The sequence below is a fragment of the Coregonus clupeaformis genome, unplaced genomic scaffold, assembly GCF_020615455.1.
Source record: "Coregonus clupeaformis isolate EN_2021a unplaced genomic scaffold, ASM2061545v1 scaf0257, whole genome shotgun sequence".
Lineage (NCBI taxonomy): Eukaryota > Metazoa > Chordata > Actinopteri > Salmoniformes > Salmonidae > Coregonus > Coregonus clupeaformis.
Window position 1 is genome coordinate 422797 of NW_025533712.1, and position 13047 is coordinate 435843.

The 13047-nt window shown below is 43.0% G+C and overlaps 2 protein-coding genes across 2 annotated transcripts; both read right to left on the reverse strand.

The window, feature by feature from the left end:
• Positions 1-4274: 4274 nt before the first annotated feature.
• On the reverse strand, positions 4275-10203 carry LOC121560249 (zinc finger protein 768-like). Its single transcript, XM_041873268.2, has 3 exons — positions 10168-10203; positions 7635-7746; positions 4275-5758 (listed from the first exon to the last, which is right to left on the reverse strand). Exons 2-3 carry the CDS (start codon positions 7735-7737, stop codon positions 4794-4796), a joined length of 1068 nt encoding a protein of 355 aa, XP_041729202.1. The 5' UTR covers positions 7738-7746; positions 10168-10203; the 3' UTR covers positions 4275-4793.
• A 598-nt stretch (positions 10204-10801) lies between these two features.
• On the reverse strand, positions 10802-12113 carry LOC121560254 (zinc finger protein 184-like). The gene has a single exon (XM_041873272.2). The coding sequence runs from the start codon at positions 11878-11880 to the stop codon at positions 11104-11106; it is 777 nt and encodes a 258-aa protein (XP_041729206.1). The 5' UTR covers positions 11881-12113; the 3' UTR covers positions 10802-11103.
• Positions 12114-13047: the final 934 nt, after the last annotated feature.

Here is a 13047-nt window from a genome sequence, read left to right on the forward strand (position 1 = left end):
ATATGGCTAACATGCTTAAACAAATGTGGTTTCTATTGACAATTGAGATGTATAAACTATGGCATAAGGGGACGACAAGCGGATAAGAGGCTATCCGTAATTTCGATTAAGACAGTAATGAGCGAGCTAGGACGGACGTAGTCAATTTAACTATTTGTTCAGCACGTTTGAAATGTACAGCGATAGAATTCAGAACATGGGCCGTTCTTACTATATTCTCCCTGTACACCAAGTCAGAACTGTAGGATAAATAAAGGGGGAATATAAGCAGACAATGAAAGCTCTTACAATATTCGATTATTACATTTCTCTAAAATTATGATGGGAAAGGGGACCAAATTATTAGGGTGAGGCACATGGGCTACTAACAGCTTACTACACAACATACACTTAGTATTACTTTCTTAGCTACAGTATACATATCTCCCTGGCATATTACATAATTTATGCAGCAGCATACAATACATTTTTGGACTCACCTTGTTGTGCTCACTTGAAAAGGAAGGTGGCGTAGCGGTGCAAATTTTGTCATCAAACTTTCTCATCAAAGTCTGGCATTCTCTGGATTTATTGTGCTTTCAAGACAACTGGGAACTCTGAAAAAAACAAGGTTGAATCATGATGACGTCACTGATCTTCAGGTCGTAGCTCTAGAAAGATCCCCGAGTTCCCGACTTGCAATTCCGAGTTGGATGACCGTTCAAAATGTATTTTCCCAGTTGGAGCTCGTTTTTTTTCAGAGTTCCCAGTTATCTTGAACTCACTGAGGTCTGAGATTTCCCAGTTCAGAGTTTCATGTTGTTTTGAGTGTGGCAGAAGTCATGCTCGATTGACGGCATGGCCAATGTTGAATGTTTATCCTTTTAAGCTTAGAAAAGAGACCCTTAAACCCAGACTTGGACCACACACCCACTCCACTGAATAGCAGGCTAGTGATTGCTTTGCAATGCTTGCAGTTAGCCACTGATTCCTTCCTAACCACTCATTGTTGAATTTACGATTTCCAACTTGTTGTGTAATGTTTATGTCCAGTGGCCGATGAGCACTGATACGTTTTACCTATAATTTATCTTGATTATTTTGCTTCATATGACAAGGATTGAAAAGGATTTGCCAGCAGATTGTCGACATGATTCATGATGATGACTGCTAGCTTGCTAGTATGATGTTGAAAGTATGATGTTGACATGATGAGTCCAATCACTCTACTGTAGATATAATGTAATTTGACGTCATTTTATCTGTGACCAAGAGCCTTCTTGGATGGGCACTTCTAATGTAACTCTATGACGGCACCCAAGGGGCTTGAATTTTCACGCTCTACCCTTAGATTTTGCGGTGACGTAGTGTCCCCATGAGTGACAGAACACTGAGCCAATCATGGCACAACTAGAGAACATTACCAACCCCTACACTTCATATTATCCGCTGGCTGCCCCACCACCACAGAAAGCAAAAAAAGAGAGTATGCAGCTTTATTAAATATATGTATTTTTTTACATTGTTTGCAAACTGATATGTGACACGTATTAATGCCCAAATGTTTTTGCTAAACAGGTGGGGCACAAAACAGGTGGGGCTCTTCCTAATACTGAGTTGCACCCCCCCATTCTTGATACACACGGGAAACTGTTGAACGTGAAAAACCCAGCAGCTTTGCAGTTTTTGCACAAACCAGTGCGCCTGGCACCTACCACCATACCCCGTTCAAATGCACTTAAATATTTTGTCTTGCCTGTTCACCCTCTGAATGGCACACATACACAATCCATGTCTCAATTGTCTCAAGGCTTAAAAATCCTTCTTTAACCTGTTTCATTCCCTTCATCTATGCTTGAAGTGGATTTAACAAGTGACATCAATAAGGGATCATAGCTTTTACCTGGATTCACCTGGTCAGTCTGTCATGGAAAGAGCAGGTGTTCTAAATGTTTTGTACACTCAGTGTATGGGGGAGGTGTCGATGTATATGTTCAGAGCCAAATTCCTGTGAAGCTCAGAGCAGATCTCATGTCAAAGGTTGTTGAGGTGTTGTGGTTGCACGTTCACTTGCCACATCTAAAGCCTATTCTTTTGGGGTGCTGCTATCGACCACCAAGTGCTAGCAGTCTGTATCTGGATAATGTGTTTGAAAAGCTTGATAGTGTATGTAATGTTAACAGAGAGGTCTATTTTCTGGGTGACCTGGGTCATCGAGTCCGCTCAAGAAGAAACTGCTCACTGTAAACAGTGCCTGTAATCTGGTTCAGGTTATTAATCAACCTACCAGGGTGTTTACAAACAGTACAGGAACTATATCATCCACGTGTATTAATCATATTTTTACTAACACTGCAGAACTGTGTTCTAAAGGCGTATCCACACCCATTGGATGTAGTGACCACATACAGTGGCTGTATCCAGAAAAGCCAAAGTTCCAAAAGCTGGGCCTAAAATAGTGTATAAACATTTTGTAGTGATTCCTATGTTGAAGATCTAAAGATTGGCTGGTCTGTTGTGTAATGTAATGTGTGTAATGAGGAGCATCCAGATGCTGCACTTCATGCATTTATGAAATTGCTTCTTCCAGTTATTGATAAGCATGCACCTATTAAGAAACTGACCTTTAGAACTGCTAAAGTGTCATGGATTGACAAGGAACTGAAAAACTGTATGGTTGTTAGAGATGAAGCAAAAAGAGTAGCTAATAAGTCTGGTTGCACATCTGATTGGCAAACTTACTGTAAATTGAGAAATGATGTGACTAAACTGAACAAAAAGAAGAAGAAACTTATGAAACTAAGATAAATTATATAAAATATGATGGAAAAAATACTAATTCAAGTCCTTTATTGAATCAGATGGCTCATTCGTCACAAAACTCTGATGTGACCATTTACTTAAATGACTACTTAATTGGCAAAGTGGACAAATGAAATGCCAACAACCATCTGTGAGCCATCACATGCATAATAAACCTAATTATGAAAGAAAAGCAATGTAAATGTAAATGTTGTAAAGTTAGCGTGTACAAATTATTGCTGGCAATGAATAATGAGGAACCACTGGAATTGACAACTTAGATGGAAAGCTACTGAGGATGGTAGAGGAATATGTTGCCGCTCCTATTTGTCATATCTTCAATCTGAGCTACCCAAGAATGGTAAAGCACTCTTTACTGGTTCTAACAGCTGACCAATCAGTCTACTGCTGGCTCTTAGCAAAATTTTGAATAATTTTTTTTTGACCAGGTACAATGTTATTTCTCTATGAACACATTAACAACAGACTTTCAGCATGACTATCGAGAAGGCTACTCAACATGTACTGCACTGAAAACAACACATACCTCACATAATTGTGCCAAAAACAATGACAATTTCTCTCAACCAGTGGCATATGGCCTTTTTAGGTGAGCAATGATTCCGCCCTTTGATAAGCAGTGCCCGCTTTTGTCAACGGCAGGGGTGCAAAATATTTTGCTTGTCCATTCCCAGCGCGCCTCTCCAAGTTGCTGTTGGAGAAACGCATCTCTGCAGCGCTCCACCAACGTTCAGTCAAAGAAATTATCTAACATAAATCATGTAGCAGATATAGGACATGGTAGAAAAAGTATGTGGCCTTTTCTGAAGCCTACAGGCTGGAGATAAAATGTATGACAATGTAATGAGACGGACACTTTTTACATCATGCAGGTTTCTCCGATCAACTAGCCTAACCTAAATGGCACTCAATTAAAATAAAAAAATAGCTAACATGTTAACTAAGCAACATATCCTAAAAACAGGACAGGTCAAAGTAAAATTGACATTACGTAATGGACTATCACAACTGTTGTCCAGGAGTTTCACCCCATTGTCATGATCAGTATAAGTAAACATGAATTAAGGCATTATCATTTCCTCATTATAAACGCCAGCATCAAACAACAGGACAAGAACTCTCCTGAGTGGCGCAGTAGTCTAAGGCACTGCAGTGCTTGAGGCGTCACTACAGACCCGGGTTCGATCCCAGGCTGTGTCACAGCCGGCCGTGACCGGGAGACATGAGGCGGCGCACAATTGCCCAGCGTCGTCCGGGTTAGGGGAGGGTTTGGCCGGCCTGGATTTCCTTGTCCCATCGCGCTCTAGCGACTCCTTGTGGCGGGCCGGGCACCTGCAAGCTGACTCATTCACCAGCTGAATGGTGTTTCCTCAGACACATTGGTGCGGCTGGCTTCCGTGTTAAGTGAGCAGTGTGTCAAGAAGCAGTACGGCTTGGCAGGGTCGTGTTTCGGTGGACGCATGGCTCTCGACCTTCACCTCTCCCGAGTCCGTAGGGGAGTTGCAGCGAAGGGACAAGACTGTAACTACCAATTGGGGAGAAAATGAGGTAAAAGTACTAAAGAAAAACAGGACACGGTTGTCCCTTTCATCAGTGAAGCATATTTGCATACACCAACCATCATCATATTATCTACTACAGGGGTAGGCAACTAGATTCAGCCGTGGGCTGATTTTTGTCAGGGGATGGAAAATAATTATAATTTCTACACTGCAAATTGACCAAAACTAAGCGCAAAGAAACTGTATTTGAAAAGAAAGAGAATGTCATACCTTGATTACATTGAGACACTTTTTATTTATTTGTGGGAATATTTTCATCTGAATTCCTGGTGATTTTAGTCTTTTTTTGACCAAAAACAAAAATCCCCCAAATCCTGATGCTGACCCCTGATCTTCTCTGTCTCATCATATTCATTATTTCTTCAGTTCACCTCATCCAGTTCCCTACTACATCCAAAACCAACAGAATTAGTACTAACTAGTACTATATTACATGTCACTACACATTTTCTGTTGGTGTATCCTGAGGTAACTCCTCTCTGAGAACCTCTTCCCGCAGTGTGTACAGGCGAATGGCCTCTCTCCCGTGTGGACTTTCAGGTGCATCTTCATATGGTGCTGGCGGGAGAACCTCTTCTCACACTGGGGGCAGCTGTAGGGTTTCTCCCCTGTGTGGACCCTCTGGTGCCTCTTCAGGTTGGACGAGTCTGAAAAACTGGCCCGGCACAGGTGGCAGCCGAATGGTTTCTCCCCTGTGTGCATCCTCTGATGGATCTCCACCTGTTTGGGCAAACGGAAGGCTTTCCCACAGAATGAACACGGAAAGCGTTTCTCTTTGGCACTGCCACCTTTACTGATTCCGTCTCTACTACTGTCATTCGTCAATGGGCTTGTGTAGCCATTTAATGTTGAGGCACTGACATTGTCTGAGGTCTGGTTTAACATTAGGAGAGTGTGAGGAGGATGAAGGCCAGGGAGTGTCTGTGTTGTCGCAGGGTCCATGTTCCAGTTGACAGATCCTATAGAAGGCAGGATGAAGGCAGCACCTGTTAGGGGGTTAACCTGAGGCGCCATCAGTCTCTCTGAATCACAACTATAGGAGCAGGACGGAGCATCTCTAGCCGAGTCGGTGTCTGTTTTCTCCAGCCGCATACCGACACCTACCCGTCCTCGCAGACTAAATCTACGCCTCGCCCTGGTCTCAGCCAGTCTGTTGTCACGGAGACTAAGTTCGGTTGTTGTTTTGTGTTCGACAGTCTGTTTCTGGTTGTGGTTAACAGTGTTGTTCTCCAGCCCAGAGTTGAAGATGCTGTCCCATCCACTGACCTCCACTATGTCACCTCTGTCCCTGGCCTGCTCAGTGATGTCATCCCCTGGGTCATTGGCTGCACCCATCTGGGTCTGGGAATCCAAGATGGCCGCCCAGTCTCCTCTGTCATCCTCCAGCCAACCACCTGCAAGAAGAGGTTAGAAAATAGATCTTAAAAACATGGCAGAGAAATCTCTACATATGAAGTTTGAGTCAATTACTTAGTCAAGTTCATACATTATAATGTGTGTGTTTTGGTTGTAAACATAAGTTGTACTGATTTAATTTTATGAATGGAGAAAATATAATAGCCAGGCGCATCACTATTCCCATTGAAGACCTATTACTCTATGTAGGCTATACAGTGAGGGAAAAAAGTATTTGATCCCCTGCTGATTTTGTACGTTTTCCCACTGACAAAGAAATGATCAGTCTATAATTTTAATGGTAGGTTTATTTGAACAGTGAGAGACAGAATAACAACAAAGAAATCCAGAAAAACGCATGTCAAAAATGTTATAAATTGATTTGCATTTTAATGAGGGAAATAAGTATTTGACCCCCTCTCAATCAGAAAGATTTCTGGCTCCCAGGTGTATTTTCTACAGGTAACGAGTTGAGATTACTCTTAAAGGGAGTGCTCCTAATCTCAATTTGTTACCTGTATAAAAGACACCTGTCCACAGAAGCAATCAATCAGATTCCAAACTCTCCACCATGGCCAAGACCAAAGAGCTCTCCAAGGATGTCAGGGACAAGATTGTAGACCTACACAAGGCTGGAATGGGATACAAGACCATCGCCAAGCAGCTTGGTGAGAAGGTGACAACAGTTGGTGCGATTATTCGCAAATGGAAGAACTGTCAATTTCCCTTGGCCTGGGGCTCCATGCAAGATCTCACCTCGTGGAGTTGCAATGATCATGAGAACGGTGAGGAATCAGCCCAGAACTACACGGGAGGATCTTGTCAATGATCTCAAGGCAGCTGGGACCATAGTCACCAAGAAAACAATTGGTAACACACTACGCCGTGAAGGACTGAAATCCTGCAGCGCCCGCAAGGTCCCCCTGCTCAAGAAAGCACATATACAGGCCCGTCTGAGGTTTGCCAATGAACATCTGAATGATTCAGAGGAGAACTGGGTGAAAGTGTTATGGTCAGATGAGACCAAAATTGAGCTCTTTGGCATCAACTCAACTCTCCATGTTTGGAGGAGGAGGAATGCTGCCTATGACCCCAAGAACACATTTACATTTACATTTTTGTCATTTAGCAGACGCTCTTATCCAGAGCGACTTACAGTTAGTGAGTGCATACATTTTTCATACTGGCCCCCCGTGCTTTGGGGATGTTTTTCTGCTAAGGGGACAGGACAACTTCACTGCATCAAAGGGACGATGGACGGGGCCATGTACCGTCAAATCTTGGGTGAGAACCTCCTTCCCTCAGCCAGGGCATTGAAAATGGGTCGTGGATGGGTATTCCAGCATGACAATGACCCAAAACACACGGCCAAGGCAACAAAGGAGTGGCTCAAGAAGGAGCACATTAAGGTCCTGGAGTGGCCTAGCCAGTCTCCAGACCTTAATCCCATAGAAAATCTGTGGAGGGAGCTGAAGGTTCGAGTTGCCAAACGTCAGCATCGAAACCTTAATGACTTGGAGAAGATCTGCAAAGAGGAGTGGGACAAAATCCCTCCTGAGATGTGTGCAAACCTGGTGGCCAACTACAAGAAACATCTGACCTCTGTGATTGCCAACAAGGGTTTTGCCACCAAGTACTAAGTCATGTTTTGCAGAGGGGTCAAATACTTATTTCCCTCATTAAAATGCAAATCAATTTATAACATTTTTGACATGCGTTTTTCTGGATTTTGTTGTTGTTATTCTGTCTCTCACTGTTCAAATAAACCTACCATTTAAAATTATAGACTGATCATTTCTTTGTCAGTGGGCAAACGTACAAAATCAGCAGGGGATCAAATACTTTTTTCCCTCACTGTATGCATTTCTCCCTTACCTTGCTCCCCCATCTTTAGTCCACTCAGCAGATCAATGCTCTCTGGTCCGTCTTCTATTGTCTCCACTTTGACCAGCAGCATATCAGGCTTCCCATCCTCCATGTCTACTGGCTGTAAGAGATACAGAGTGAGAGGATGTTGGATCAAGAAATCTGATATGAGCACCCTGCTATGGGGCATCTTCTTATTGGACAATGATTGATTGCTATGAGTTGATTTGATACTATGCAAACGTGCTAGTTGATTTGATTACTTGACACTCTTTATTGGTTTGATAATTCAATGGAAATCAGTCAATTGAAATAAATTAATTAGGCCCTAATCTATGGATTTCACATGACTGGGAATACAGATATGCATCTGTTGGTCACAGATACCTTTAAAAAAAGGTAGGGGCGTAGATCAGAAAGCCAGTCAGTATCTGGTGTGACCATTTGCCTCATGCAGCGTGACACATCTCCTTTGCATAGAGTTGATCAGGTTGTTGAGTGTGGCCTGTGGAATGTTGTCCCACTCCTCTTTAAAGGCTGTGCGAAGTTGCTGGATATTGGCGGGAACTGGAACACGCTGTTTTATACGTCGATCGAGAGCATCCCAAACATGCTCTATGGGTGACATGTCTGGTGAGTATGCAGTCCATGGAAGAACTGGGACATTTTCAGCTTCCAGGAATTGTGTACAGATCCTTGTGACATGTGGCTGTGCATTATCATGTTGAAACATAAGGTGATAAGGCGGATGAATGGCACCACAATGGGCCTCAGGATCTCATCACGGGATCTCTGTGCATTCAAATTGCCATCGATAAAATGCAATTGTCTTCGTTGTCCGTAGCTTAGGCCTGCCCATACTATAACCCCACCGCCACCATGGGGAACGCTGTTCACAATGATGACATCAGCAAACAGCTCGCCCACATGACGCCATACACATGGTCTGCGGTTGTGACGCGGGTTGGACATACTGCCAAATTCTCTAAAATGACGTTGGAGGAGGCTTATGGTGGAGAAATTAACATTCAATTCTCTGGCAACAGCTCTGGTGGACATTCCTGCAGTCAGCATGCCAACTGCACACTCCCTCAAAACTTTAGACATCTGTGGCATTGTGTTGTTTGACAATGCTGCACATTTTAGAGTGGCCTTTTATTGTCCCCAGCACAAGGTGCACCTGTGTAATGATCATGCTGTTTAATCAGCTTCTTGATATGCCACACCTGTCAGGTGGATGGATTATCTTGGCAAAGGAGAAATGCTCACTAACTGGGATGTAAACTAATTTGTGCACAACATTTGAGAGAAATAAGCTTTTTGTGCGTATAGAACATTTCTGGGATCTTTTAAGTCAGCTCATGAAACATGGGACAAACAATTTACATGTTGCTTTTATCTTGTTCATTATAGATCTACATGCAACAGTAGGCTATATTTTGCGCTTTTGACAATGACTTTACATGAGGCCTAAGTCACATGATATGCCTAAATACTTATAACCTCTAGGCTAATAAATAATCACATTTTTCTTTCGATTATTCCATTAAACTACATCATGTTATGAGTTGGGCAATTGATCTATAAGCAATTGACAGCATCTAGGGCCTACGCGTTTGGTGATTAATGATAGACCTTTCAAACGTTTTATGCAACATAATCAGCAAGTGAGTTAATGCCTAGCCTTCTGTGCCAAAAGTGATTTAGTTAGTTGTTGAACGGGTGTCAAGTGTGTTGATATGACGGTAATCAAAATTCGACTTAACAACCATACTGTATGATTCAGTACAACATCTCCCGAGTGGCGCAGTGGTCTAAGGCACTGCATTGCAGTGCTAGCTGTGCCACTAGAGATCCTGGTTCGAATCCAGGCTCTGTCGTAGCCGGCCGCGACCGCAAGTTGTAGAAACATCTCAAGGATGATCAATGGAAACAGGATGCACCTGAGCTCAATTTCGAGTCTCATAGCAAAGTGTCTGAATACTTATGTAAATAAGGTATTTCTGGTTTTTATTTTTAATAAATTAGCTAAAATTTCTAAAAACCTGTTTTCGCTTTGTCATTATGGAGTATTGTGTGTAGATTGATGAGGAATTTATTTATTTAAACCATTTTACAATAAGGCTGTAACGTAACAAAATGTGGAAAATACTTTCCAAATGCACTGTAGCAGCAAAGGAGGGACCAACTCCATATTAATGCCCATGATTTTGGAATGAGATGGCCACATACTTTTGGTCATGTAGTGTATCTGTTGACTAGGTGGGACTTATGACTAAAGAGGCTTCATGCATAGCTTTTATTTTTACCCAATAGAGTAGGAGTAAAATGTCTGTAGTCTCAGCACTTACGACCAATTTTCTACTCACAAGACATCTCAGAGTAAGAGTACTGATCTAGGAACCCCACGTGTCTGTATAGTCTTATACATTATGATCTAAAAGGCAAAACTGATCCTATATCAGCACTCCTACTCTGAGAGGCTTTGAGGATCCGGGCCCTGACCTAATACCATTCAGACAGTAGTTCACAGTGGGCTCACCTCAGTGAGACTGTGTGTGGTCCTGTGCTGCTCAGCTGGTTCCTCTGTGTGTTCAGGAGGAGGTGTAGTCTGGTTGTCCTCCATGACCATGGTCCCCTCAGGGTTCCCCAGACCCTCCTCACACCCCTCCTCCTTCACCAGCAGCACATCTGGACCCTCCTCCTCCTGGAAGAGAGAGGTGATACATATTACACAGACACACACTCCCTCAGGTACGTACACACACAGATAATAAACACACTTTCAACATGGAGTGTTTACCCATCCCCACTACATTTGAGACCTATACTGTAGTTACAGAATTATGTAATTGTTGTTAAACTCATCATGGTGGACATAAATATGATGTTGTGGGTAAATATGAGTCACCTATGATAAGTCAAAAGTAATCATCAGACAAACCTGACTAAACTATTTTGACGTGTACAATAGGTGTTTGTTAGTGTGTGGGTATGTGTAGGTATATTTAGTAAGCGGTGTTGGGTGTATGCAGAATAGGGTGAGATCAGATGTGATGTATACTAAAGAGAATCTCAATGAAAGTCTTGGAATGAAAAGTACCATTTTGTGTTTATTAAAACATAAACAAGTTTAAATACTCTATATGAAAACATGTCTCAACTAGAAATCTGTATGAACTTGATAAACTGCATTCATTTTGTCATTAAAAAAGTGTCTTGGGGATAAAATTAAGTAGTTGAATGGAAGTAATGAAATATGCATTTGAGAACATCATATAGCCTAAATAGTACAAATACAATATGTAACAGACTTTTTAGGCTTATAGATGCCTTATATATCACACAATGTCTGGATGCAATATTCTACCCAGGAATATTCAACACTGAAATCTGTTACTCTCGTTATTCCAAATGCATCTGTGGATTTTTTCTGCTGACAACAAGGAAAATGTTTATTTGTCTTTAATGGTTTGATCTAAACATCAGAAACTACTGAGTGGAATGGTTTTTTCTGCTGGTGTATCCTGAGGTAGCTCCATTCTGGGAACCTCTTGACGCAGTGTGTACAGGCGAACGGCCTCTCTCCCTTGTGGACCTTCAGGTGCATCTTCAGATGGTGCTGGTTGGAGAACCTCTTCTCACACTGGGGGCCACTGTAGGATTTCTCCCTTGTGTGGACCCTCTGGTGCCTCTTCAGGTTGCCAGACTGGGCAAAGTGCATGTGACACTGTGTACAGCTGAATAGTTTCACCGCTGTGTGGAACCACTGGTGGAAGCACCTTCTGGAGGCAGCTGAAGCCTTTGTTACAAAATATGCAGAGGAACCTTTTTTTTTTTTACTATCGCCCGATGTGGCTCCCCCTCCCTGAACCTGGGCTCTAGCCCTGTCATTTGAGTTCAATACCTGATCGAAAAGGACGCGGCCGTGTGAATCGAAATGCCCCATCGGCATGGACACTGGGTCGCGATCCCTGAACGCATGTAAAGGGGAGTGGGTCTCGACATTGGGATTTGTCTCTAAGCTTTCCATGAAATCAATGTCCTGTGAGAGTCCGTCTTCTAGGTGACTATCTGTATTCCATGTGGAAGGAATGTCGCCCTCCACTTTCACAGTCACTACATCTACGACCAGACCCTCCTCTTTCTTATCTACGCACCCTTCAGAGTATACACTACTACTGTACCGGTTCCAGTCACCTCTAGACAGATCAGTCTGTGTCTCTAAACCCAAGGGCATGTTGCCAGGGTCCATCTCTGTAGCTTAAGACCAAGACAGATCATCAACGCCAGTGTATAACGCATCACCATCTACACGGGATTGAACAGTCCTTTGGCTCTGGTGAAATACGGGTAAATACTCTGAGCCAGGAGCAGGAAGACAGCCTAGTGTACCCAGCCCCAGTCTCTCTGGGTCTGATCTGTGGTCAGATCCTGTGTGTAAAAGCCTGTGTGTTACAGTTAAAGTCTCTGACATTAGGATGGCGTTCGGCGTGCCACTGACCTCCGAGATGCTGTGTCGTGGGTCCTCTTCTACAGTCCTCTCCTGCTTGACCAGGGACGATCCTCCAGGACTTTCAGCCTCTGCATCCTGACACAAGAAGAGGGGAGGTTATTACCGGTACATGAGTAGAATTGGATAACAATGTCATAAGGAAGTCTCACAAGCTCCCCTATGGCAGATACATGAGGATGTACATGTAAGTAAGTGAATAGCTGAGGGGAGCCTTTCTGAAATAAACTGGCCACATTTGATGTGCTGTAATTTTGATGTAATACTATTACACTAACCTCTATCACGATAACGTGCTGGGTTGAGGTTCCAGTCCCCTCATTAACAGTGATTGGTTGGTCATCTCTCCATGTATTGTGTCCTGCTGGCTTTACAAAGCTCCTGTGGCCTCCAGTGAGATGTCCTTCACCTGAGAGAGTGATTGGGGATAAAGAGGAGGTTAGGTTAGGTACTGTCAAAGCTGAACGCTATATTGTACACTATTGACCGTTTTGACACTGTCTAGAATTGGCCAGGATGTAAGGTAACACTTTGCATAACTTCTTGATATACTATTTATAGATCGATTGATTCTATTCCATGCATCATATTGTTTTCAAATAATAAATAATAGTAAATGGAGTAAATCAAGAATCTGTTTAGAATATGATATTGTGTCTTTGTGCAATATAGTTACGTAATCAGGGGAATTATTGCATACTATCCAAAAACGGACCAAGACCCAATTCTGGTTAACACACCTAGTCACACATGTGCAGAGGGGAACGGGGCTATAGGCCCCGCTGAAAAATGTACCTCTTTCCATTCCTCTGTATTGGTCGAGAATCTTGACACTACTGGGACGACTGGCGAGTGCGCGCTCTCGCGTTGTCCTCTCTGCGCGCTCCCGTGACACCTTCAGTTCCAGTA

Excerpts from the sequence above, each read along its gene's own strand:
- LOC121560254 (XM_041873272.2), bottom strand. The coding sequence starts at position 11,880 with ATGGACCCTGGCAACATGCCCTTGGGTTTAGAGACACAGACTGATCTG.
- LOC121560249 (XM_041873268.2), bottom strand. The coding sequence starts at position 7,737 with ATGGAGGATGGGAAGCCTGATATGCTGCTGGTCAAAGTGGAGACAATA. Across the intron at positions 5,759-7,634 it reads ACTAAAGATGGGGGAGCAAG|GTGGTTGGCTGGAGGATGAC; the intron begins GTAAGGGAGAAA and ends CTCTTCTTGCAG.